Source organism: Indicator indicator, chromosome 26 (assembly GCF_027791375.1).
Source record: "Indicator indicator isolate 239-I01 chromosome 26, UM_Iind_1.1, whole genome shotgun sequence".
In the NCBI taxonomy this organism is placed as follows: Eukaryota; Metazoa; Chordata; class Aves; order Piciformes; family Indicatoridae; genus Indicator; species Indicator indicator.
The window spans coordinates 1,745,802-1,756,943 of record NC_072035.1 but is presented as its reverse complement, the minus strand read 5'-3'; the positions used below and the strand labels follow the sequence as shown (position 1 = coordinate 1,756,943).

At 41.6% G+C, this 11,142-nt stretch overlaps 1 protein-coding gene across 2 annotated transcripts in view; it reads right to left on the bottom strand.

Moving 5' to 3' along the window:
• Nucleotides 1–551: 551 nt before the first annotated feature.
• Nucleotides 552–11,142, bottom strand: part of SPECC1L (sperm antigen with calponin homology and coiled-coil domains 1 like) — a 44,400-nt gene continuing 33,809 nt past the window's right edge. For both annotated transcript variants that reach the window (XM_054392606.1, XM_054392607.1), the window contains exons 13-15: nucleotides 3,762–3,878; nucleotides 2,787–2,846; nucleotides 552–652 (exon numbers count right to left, since the gene is read on the bottom strand). In XM_054392606.1, coding sequence (XP_054248581.1) covers nucleotides 563–652; nucleotides 2,787–2,846; nucleotides 3,762–3,878 — 267 coding nt within the window. In that variant the 3' untranslated portion in view covers nucleotides 552–562. The remainder of the gene's footprint in view (nucleotides 653–2,786; nucleotides 2,847–3,761; nucleotides 3,879–11,142) is intronic.

The following is an 11,142-nucleotide window of genomic DNA, read 5'->3' as shown; positions in this document are numbered from 1 at the left end:
GGAACAAAAGCTTGTTTTCCTAGAATATTGTGCACATTTGAGAGGGAAAATAGCTGTGAATGCAGTAACTAAATTACCATGAAGAACTCTACTGTATCAGGGTGCCATAGGCTGTGGGTAGAACACTCAGACTCTGTGGTATCAAGATGCTACAGAAAGTTCAGTGATGCAATGCCATGTTATCCTTTTCCCTCTCGCAGCTCAGCTGTACATTCAGTGTCCTATAGAGGATCCAATCATCTCCTAGGAAAGAAAGCTTCAGGAAGTCTGTCTGGCAAGGCAGCACAGAAGTAGTCCAGGCTCTTTAGGCTACTTAATTAATCTAAATAGCTTAATAACTTGGGTTATTCCAAGCACTGTGGCAACGAGTTCTTGCTTTACACAGTGCTTTCCAGGCTTAGTAGCTGAAGCAATCCGAGGCAATTCAGGATAGTGTCACTGAAGTTTGAGGGGATTCAAATGTTGCCAGTTTTCAGTGAAATGGGGATTAGCATTTCAGGAAGATTTCCATCTGGTAGCTCATGCTGGTTCTATCCCATGGATCTGCTGAGTTTCGGGGGTTTCAGGTCTCAAAGTATTTGTAAATTGCTGTAACATACAGCATGACATTCTGCCAGTCGGGACGCTCAGTTCGCACCATCTCGTTGATATCCTGCCACAGAACAGAGACTGGTCAAGATCAGGAGTGACAACCTTGTGAGCAGTGCAGCAGTGCTCCTTACAGATTGACCATGCCCAGGAGTCTGTAAAGCAGCCACAGCATAAAGCACTGATGCAGACAGCTCTGCTTTCTCCCATGGATCTCTGCATTACCAAATGCAAAGAGCTATGAACAGCGCTCCTGTAGACAGTTCTTCTGTTGACTCAAGACTGCACTATCTACTGCTGGCCGTGCTTGAGCTGTCCCCCAACTAAGACAGCAGTCAGGACTCTGGTGTTCACATAGCCCCACACCAGCCTCACAAGTCAATACAATCTATCCAGGAACTGTGAGTCAGAGAATCAAGGCCCAGATATTGATTGAAGCTAAAAATTCAAAATCCTTAACAGGGTAAGATCAATAAATAACTGCATCATGTTTTACAGCAGACTACTCAACTCTCAACTTTAGGGTATTTTACAGGGATTTCTAAGTGAAGAGTCAAGGAAGAGGGAAGCTAGATATTCTTTACCTGGCTGTATCCAGGACACAGAGCCATCAGTTTGTGCCTGGCAGGCCAGTTCACAGCATTTCACAGTACCAGTGCACCAGGCTGGCAAACACACAACCTGAGCTGCCCTTTTCAGCACATGAACTCTAAGGGTCTGTTTATTCTAAGGGTCTGTTTTGTCAGCTCTGGGTCCAGGAACCTCCAGAACTGAAAAAAGTAATTATTTTGTTTTTAATTTTCCACATGAAAGCAGTCGAGCACTCTCCTACTCAGGGAACAAGTAACTCCCCCTTCCATTCCCAATACTATTTACACAGAGTAGTTTTCACACCCTCATTCACCCTTCACCCATGTAATCTGGACAAGGAAAAAAAAATACAGAGTCATACACATCATACACACTGCAAATGGAGTTCTGTAAACAGATAATAAATCTCTCAGATGCATACAACTTGCACTTAAGAAGACTTAATTCCATTCCATTTGCTTTTTTAGAGTACCTGTAAGTAAGTCCATAACCGAAAGAATGGACAGACAGCAACGGTTCAGAGCAAAGCTGAATTCTGTAAAAATGACTGCAGTTGTTTTCCACAATCTACCTCTTATATCAGCACTTGGTAAGAAACTTCCATGCTGCAAATCACTGACAAAGCCCAACAGTTGCACTACCATTGTCAGCAAATACAATGCTGGGGGGTGGGGGGCGGGGTGGTAAAAGCACTGATAAAGATCAAGGAAAGTGTTATTTTTAAAGTTGGACATCTGACTTTGCTGTATTATCAGTTGCTAACTGTGGCAGCTTTGTTAGAGTTTAGGTTACAAAACCATCACTTCAGTTTACAAAACTATCACTTCACTAAGTTTACCAGCTTGATCCTGGTAAACTTAGCTGAGCACTGGTGATTACTCACAGGGGTTTGGGATACTCCCAGTGCCATAACCTTCAGAAATCTCCCTTTCTTACCCAATACTGTACCATGGAACACTAATTCTTTTAAGCTAAAATATGTATAAGAAAAACTTATTACAAACAATAATTGAAAATCAACTCTTACAATTATTAGAATGATGACAAAGTTGAAGTCTAAACTTAAGAGGAAAATCTTGACCTTCATGCTACACTGAGAAAAGAACAAATTCCACAGCTTGACTCCAGAACTCCAACAGAACCAAATCATTTGAGAGAAGGTCAGGCAGGAAAGAATTGATGAATTCTTAAAGATTCATCACATTATTCTCAAATTATTCTCAAACAAATCTTCTGATACTGTCCCTGTCACTGCAGGGGGGGTTGGACCCAAAGCATTCCATGACAAGCTTGGTGAGCCTTCTTTTTGTATCTTCAGAGTTTATCTGCTATCACACTGCTGCCTTTGCTGCAGCTGCTGGACTGCAGGTTTGTATCTCAGTCACTGTTTCATGATAAAAACATGGTGACAGTGGGTTTACTAAAAGCCACTGAAGCAGGGAGTATCTTTTTCAGTCAGTTATGATAGAGGAGCAATAACCTTTAGCTGGGCTCATCTGCTGCTATTTTTAAGCATAAAGCATCAAAATCTTTCAAAAGTACAAACCAGAATAATTAGATTTTTAGAAATGGGTTCTAAACTCCTTCAACATGCAGTTAAAACTTACCAGAGTAGATTTGATGCCAACACTTTCAGCTGCCTGAAAAGCCAAGGTAAAATTTCTTCTCTGCACAAGACAGAAGACATGTTAGAAATCAAGGAAATACTCCTTCAGCCATAATAAAGCAGTGCTAAGAATGTTCACAGCAATGCTGCTGCTTTTGCTTCAAAAGGAGTCTAGCTTTGACTACAGCAATTCAAAGACCCATAGAAAGGAGCATGGCCAAAAGCTAGGAACATCTTTAACTAATGCCTCCTTCAAAAATCATTGCCACTGAATAATGACTCAGCTACAAAATGCTAAAGAACAGATAATTTATTCTTTTAAAAGCATAAATTAAAAAAAAAAAATCTCTTTGTGTCTTAATGAAACACTCGATTTAGCTTTTTTTAGGATGCATCATAATTAATACTACAGCTGCAGGCAACACACCAGTAGGTACTAACAGTAGCACAGCAGAACACACACAGACTACTCTGCAGTATTGACAGCATCTAGTTTACCTTTCTTTGATTGCTATCACTTGAGAGGAATACCACAGTCACTTATCAGTATGAGAAAGTAGGATGAAACAATATCCTTATGAGTTTGAAAGAGATGAACAAAACAGGTCAAAACACAAATCTGATGGATTACAAAGATTGCTTTTAACACTCCTTGCTTCCAAAAATCCAACTGAAAACACTTCCCAACTCTTTAGGTTAAATCAAATGCCTCAGACTTAAATTTATTAAATTCTGTTTGGTTTTGTTTTGTTTTTTTTTTTTTCCCCTATATTTGTTCCAAAGTTCCAGTTAACCCAATGAGCTCAGAATATTAAAAGCTTGTAAGGAAATAAGCAGCAAGGCAGCCTGATGTGTTTCAATTCTGATTTTCAGTAACACTGGTTCTTTTAGAACTCAATTTCGTACATTCTTCCCTATTAACTTACATGAATGATTTAGTCCTGCAGTCCCAGGAAAGGGATTTTTAATGTCTTACCTTGTCCTGACTGTTTAGTTCTTGGTAGGGAATGTGGGCTGGGAGGTACGTATGGAGCACTGCACAGAAAGCCAAGCCATCATTCCAGCTGCTGCTGAAGTTTGTTATGTCAATGTTCTTGAAGGAAAAAAAAAAAAAATCATCAAGAATTAGCTCTACCAATCTGCAAGGGTTTGTGGGGTGGGTATGTTGTGTTTTTGCTGTGTTGTGTGTTTGGTGGTTTGTTTTTTGGTTTTTTTTAGTAACTTCGAAGAAATCAGCAGAGAAAGTGAGCAGCCTAATACTGAAGTCCTGTGGTAAGAAACTGAAGCACACTCCAGTGGACACCAACAAAAAGATGTAATGATAAGAAAACCATGTATGTTCTAGTTTAATTCCAGGCAATATTAAGCTCCCCCTGTCCCCCAAAAAGTGTGAAATCAGTGGGTTTAAAGGTGCAAAATTATGTGCCAGAGGTTTGGTCCAACTGGACACACCAAGACAGAAAAGCAACTGAGTTAGAGACAAATGCCTAAAATCCCTGAACCAGACGAAGTGCAGGTACAGTATCTCCATTACCCTACAACTGCATGTTTTCTGTGTTCACTGGCAGACAAGATTTCTGATCAGGACAAGTATTTGCTCTTCTAATCAAACCACTTTTACACAGAAACTTGGGCAAACAAAATCACCACTAAAACTAGAAGTGAATTTGGAAATAAAGATGTTCCATGAGATTTAACACTGATGGTGGCAGGGAATCATTATCCTTGGGACTAATACTGAAATTGGAAACTGCAGGCTTGCACTGTTGATCTTCGAGTTCCAGGAGGAAACTCAGTAGCACTGGTAAATGCATCTCCTGAGACTGTATACATTACTGTAACAAGAGTCAGCTCAGGCCAGAAGAGTTAGGAACAAGATGCCTGAGTGACCTTTGAAGTTACTGTATACTTGGCTGCTGGCAGTCAAACAATGGCAAAGAGGCCAAATGGAGAGCAGTCAATTTAAACTAATTAAGAAACAACCCACAGTTTACCTTTTAAGCCTTTATGGAGAAATATAAATATGCTTTGATAGCCAACTCACTTAACTGGGGTTAAGCCAGCTCCCCTACTTGGCTTTTAAAATGTTGATGCAGCAGAACTATCCAGCCACAGAACTGCAGAAACACCATCACACCTTTCACCTGACAGCTATTTAGTAGACATCTTCTTGCTCTGACTCTGACAAGGCACAAAAATTGTCCTAATGCTGAAAAATCCACCCAGAATCAGTGGTAATGGGCCCCAGCAGCTGGGAACCAAGGCAGCTGGACTGCTTGTCAAGGCAGTGATTTGGATTACAAATGAAAAACAACTGCAAACCCCTCTGAGAGAGAAAGAAAAACCACAACTAAAGGCAGTTTCTTGAAGAATGTGAGGGAACTCTCCATTTCCTGCTCAGCTTTAGCACTTTCATACAAAGCCCACCAAACACAGGTCCAAGCCCTGGTGCTGCAGGGCTACGTGCTTGGGCTCACAGTGCCAGGGCAGTGGTGGGAGCCTCGCGTGCTGCCCGCTGCCTGCCTGCAAACGGAAACATCATTGTTGGAGACCCCCAGTCTGTGGGAACATGCTCTTCACACAGCTTCCTCAAGCCACAGGGGTGGGAAAACTGAAAAGCAAGTGGAAAAAAAAAAGGGCAGGAAAAAATGAAGCTCTCTCTCCCCTTTCCCTCAAAAGAGACAGGAAATTGGATTGAAATTAATGCTTGGTTAGAATTTTTTCGATGTTACTTAAGTCAGGCAAACAAATGCAAGACACAGTACAAGGCTTTAAGGAAAGAAAGGGGGGAAATATCACTGTTAAAGCTAAGAATTTCCTACTTCTGTCTGGTTACAAAGTCACTTTTTGAGAGGTTCTTCCCCCACTGAGGGGTATGACATCCATGCCAGTAAGATGGATGCAGGCAGGAAGTGGAGCTTTTTCTTGTCCCACTCCTTGATGGCAAGTTAGGTATTGAAACGTGAACAGTCATCTTTCCTCTGCTACACAATCTACTGAAGGAAAAAAAATTGGTCCTGGTTCTCACCCCTTGGCTGGAATATTCTCCCTCCTTCCTCAGGATGACAAAGTGATGTGGGCAGGGGAGGAGAAGGCTGTCAGACAGCATTGTCACCATCTAGTTAAACACACATCTGCTCAGACACACATGCAAACTATCAAAATACACCCTGCCAGTGCAAGGACTGAAAAGCATGAGCAGATTCCCAAGTCCCAGGACTACCAGGAGAGCTAGGACATTCCTCAGTCGATGAGGAGTGCTGAGTAACAGCTTCTAACACGGGAGTTGCCAATCTAGTGACTGAATGCTGGATATAGCTCCAACAAGCACCTGCTGAGTCGTGTTACTGCAGAACAAGCTCTACCACAGCCCAGGGGATCATTAAAGCCAGTCACCAGCCACTGCACAAACAAAAAGTTTGACAGCACCTTGTCTCACAGACCTAACAAGGTCTTTTTTTCTCTCCCAGGTTGCTCCACACATTTCAGAGGAAGCACAGCAGTATTTATTTGAACGTTTAAGACTTTGAGCATCACTGAAGCCCAGATGAAATCTCCCTCAGAGGGAGGTAAAAAACCCAGGAGTGCTCATCTCCAAAATCCAGAGACACTTTTCATAGTTCTATAAGGAGAGTCCCTTACCCCAATATGTGAGCAAGGAGAAGAAGAGAAAGTTGTGCTGAAAATGGTAAGTGAAAGTCATCTTCCTGTAAGCATTATAGTTGTACACCAAAACCTTTAAATATTAGCAGCATCCACAGAAGGCTGAATTTTGCACATAAAACATTGGCCAAGAGGGCCACTTAACCAAGGTCCCCTGCAAGTTTGGTTGGCTCTCAGAAAGAACTCAAAAGACTCTATTTTTCTAAATCTTCCTGTAGGGTCCAGTTTTTATTCTAAAGCCAGCAAGCAGAAAACAAACACATCATCCCAGAATGTCCATGTAGCCAGAGAAGCTGAGTTAAACACAACGGAAGGAAACAATTAAAAGGAACTGGTTTCTGTTTCCAATTGCTGTGAGCATTATGAACTATTATTACCTCTCAGACTAAAAAAGTCTAATATTGGTCAGCCACTAAAAAACAAATCCATCAACTGGACAGACTGCCATTTAAGCTGAAAATTTAATTTTTTTCTGTAAGGCTCTGAGCACAGAAGTGGCACATTTAAATACAACACTATTTTATTTCCCAAATGCTTTTAACTACTTGTGGTTTCTTGAAAAAGCTTGGTCAGTATAATGAAATCAATCTTGCATTAAGCTCTTATTTTTCAAAGAACTGATGGTAAACAGAGCAGCAGCCTAAAGTCTCTGACAGAATTTCTTCTTTGTTACTGCCTTTATTAAGTAATTGGCTCTATTAAGATAATTCTGCTGGAGTCTCATCTGGAGTTTTTCTTCAAGCCATTGCAGACTACAAAGTATGAAAGCAATTGAAGGACACAGCTTGGGATAGATTGTCAAATGAGAAATAAGCCTTTCCAGAGAGAGGTGAACTAAGAGGAGGTTTCTTGTCTGTTAATGTTTAATACTTGGGTTGGGACTGAAGCAGGCACCACAAAATGAGTACTTCCCTCTGCTCATGTACTAGAAAAAAAATCAGGAGATTCTTCCTGAAACAAGGGTGAACTGTAACAGGAACAACATGATCCATCAGCTTAGACTGAAATACAGTAGTGGTTAACCAGTAACAACCTGGATTTAAACATGGATCAGGAGGAGATCCTCATAGTAAAGGAGGCCAACTGTGTCCTGAGCTGCATTACTAAATACAGACAGCAGATCGCGGGAGGGATGCACTCTGCTGGACACCTGTCCGTCTACACTTCAAATGCTGTAGAGAGCTTTGGTCCTCCCAGTTCAGAAGTCACTGAAGGATCAATCAAAAAGTGTCCAGCAGCCAGTTCTCAAAATGATGAGATGATTAGAGAACTTGACAGAACGTTGAAGAATTGGCTTTATTCAGCCTAAAGAAGATTCAGGAGAGGTGTAATCGATCTTCCCATGTCTAAAAGGCAAGTAGATTGAGGTATTCCCTTCAGGAGGGACACATGGTGACAGAACAAGATGCAACAGAATTTCTTTCTAGGGAAGAAAAATCTTCACCATGAAACAATGAGGCATTCAAATAGGTTGCCCAGAGAACTGGAACAATCTCCCTCACTGGGAACATTCTAGACTCTGCATAACATCAAATGGCTCTCCTGACCTATGACTTTTCTAGAAGTCACAATTTTAGGCTGTTTTCAACCAGGTATTAACTCTTGTAACCCAGTGAGCTCAACTTTCTTCCTCCTTCACCCCCTCAAAAAACTCCACAGATAAAAATCTCCACAAAGACCCAAACCAGCCCGACTCTAGACAGCATGGTTTCTAACCTACAGCTACAACCCAAGAACAAAGCCGTTTTACCTCTCTTCAGTGGACAAATCCACAGCCGTCTCCATCTCCCTGAGCTATGTGCATTACAATTTGAGCAGAGGAACATCCTGTAGAGCAGCTATTTCTCCATCCCTTGCCCTGAACAAGGAGAGGTTCCCACATCCTAACTGAGTTTAGCTCACAAACAAGTTAGGATTCAGAGAAAATGAAAACATGTGTCTGCATCTCTGATGGATTACTTAATGAAATAAGTGGGCAGAGAAAGCAAAAGCATTAATATGATTCTGTACTATAATACATTAAACTATCAAAACAAGATTAGAGGTTTAAGTGTATAGAGCATGGCAGGCTTCTTCCCATGACAGACAATCACTGTTCAAAAGCTTTTCCAAGCTTTATGTGTACACACACACACACAAAGAGTAACCCTTAAAAAAAAAGTAGGAAGGTAAACTACAAAACAACTGCTGGCCATGCTCCACTGAACCAGAGCTCACCAATTCTCACACCACTGAATAAAGTTGAGGCTATCAGTGTATTTCTGACAGCAGATGAGAACAGAAAGGTCTTTCTGCAGCAGACTTAACAGCAGTCCCAAGGACTGTCTCTTCCATCCTAGCTTCTGCAAAGGCAGTAAATGGCAAATATCAACCATCCAAACTCTTAAATATTGACTGTTAATGTTTCTCTCTTCAGCCTGGCACAAAGAAGAACCATAAAAAGAGCAGTCATTCTCAAAATCCCCAATAATAGCTTTGGACATGAACATCTGAAGCACTTAAAGAGATTAAGACAGCTTCATAATTTATTCTCAGTTCTGTGGTAATTAAGTTGAACAAGCCGACAAGTCTCTTGTATCGGAATCCAATCCAAACAGAAAAAGGAAGTGTGTCCTTCCTTAACTCAACAGCTTTTGGCTAAAGCATCACAGCCCAAACCAAGGAGAGAAGTGTTCTGGCAGCCCCATTGCTTTGATGAAAGAAGCAGAGAGCTGCAGGGAAAGCATGCACAGCCTGGAGACACCACTCAAACACAGGCTTATGTACAAGTGCAGTCTGCCCCTCTTGTCCTGCTTTTTTAAAATCAATGCAGTAATTTAGGTGGAGGATGATCTAGCTGAGTGTTGACAAAGCCATGTAGACAAGAACAGGTTTTAAAACAAGCAACTCAAATCATCCTTTACCTTTAGCTTTGTTATTCTACACCTACTGAATACCAACAAAAGCGCTGGTCTACTCTGAGCTGCGGTCAGTACAGCATCAGGGACAAGTACAGAGACTGAGAGCCCTGGGGCTGTGTAGTCTGGAGAAGAGAAGACCGAGAGGAGATTTAATAAATGTTTATAAATATCTGAGGGCTGGGGGTCAAGAGGGAGGGGACAGGCTCTGCTCAGTTGCATCTTGTAACAGGACAAGGGGCAATGGATAGAAACTACAGTACAGGAGGTTCCCCCTCAACAGGAGGTGGAACTTCTTCACTGTGAGGGTCACAGAGCACTGGAACAGGCTGCCCAGAGAGGTTGTGGAGTCTCCTTCTCTGGAGACTTTCAAGACTCATCTGGATGCATTCCTGTGTGACCTGTGCTAGACTTTACGGTCCTGCTCTGGCAGGTGTGGTGGACTCAATCTCCAGAGGTCCCTTCCAATCCCTAACATCCTGTGATCCAGTGATCAATTCATACCCAGTCACACTGTTCAGACTCTGGGTTTACTGCTTATTGCTATCACGTAGATAATAGGGTTTCATTTTGTTGTGAGACAGGTAGCTTTGATCTGTATAGCAGGTAAAACTTCAGTGGTCTTTGCAGGAAAGGTAGCATTGCATGAATTAGAGGCCAGGTACTATATAAGGCTACACTAGGGAGGTCTTCCAGTGTTTCTGTAATTAGGAAGCATGGAAAGCTTGAAAAAAAGCTAAAAAAATGTCAGTCTGTTTTTGCTGCTATCTTGGGACAATGGCTTTCTTGGTGTCAGACTTCTGGAAGTGAATTGTCTCTCAGAATGCTGACAAGAAATGGCAATACTGCTGGAGATAAGCAGGGGTAAGGCTGGCTGTATCCTGTTTATGGGCTGCCTTCTCCAGATGACAGAAGCACACTCACGGCCTTGTTGGGACTGCTTTTAGCTGTGTACCTAAAATGAAAGTAGCTGTGCTCCACACAGGCTGAATGCTCCACAACAGCTGGACAGGATTACTTGATGCTTTGAAGCTACCTGGAATTTACAATAGTTTTTTGACACTGCACATATTTTAGAGGAGCCAGGAGGATTCTCTTCTCTCTGGAAAATGCAGCACTTGGCACTGCACTCGGAATCAGATCCTGAGCAAAGCTAACACACCATGACAGTTCAAATATGTTGTGCCTGTTTGTCTGAAAACTGAGGGTGATTTGCTCCTTCTTTATCTAAATGCATAAAAATACTACTCTTATCTTCAGACAGCAACTCTCCTTTCACGGCTTAGGGATCTGCTCAGCCCTGAATTCAACTCGGTACCTCAGTGAGCACAATGCTGTCTAGACTGAACAGGCTCTAGATGAAAGTTAATTCAGAACCTGCCTGCTGTTAGCTCTGCAGATCACCATTCTCCAAACCTCAGCTTCAAGGAGAAATTCTGCTTGCAAACAACACAACAGCATGGATATTAAAAGCAAGAATGCAGTAAGGAAAAAGCCATGCAGAATTTTACACCAGTAACAATTCAGCTTATTTTTATTGGCTTTTTTTGTAACATTTTTTTCTTAAGTACTCTTTAAAAAACATCCTATTTGGAACACAGTTAAATGTTGCTTAACAGCTACCACATTTCAAGAAATCTAATAATTTATTCCCTTCTGAATTTGCTTGAACAAATCAAGAAACCTGCACAATAAAGTAATTTATTATACTTTTTCTCAGGGTTAGGTATTAGCTTGTCTCATAATGCATTCACACAAGAGAAAGTCTTCTGATACCTTTCAAAACCTTGCCACGTG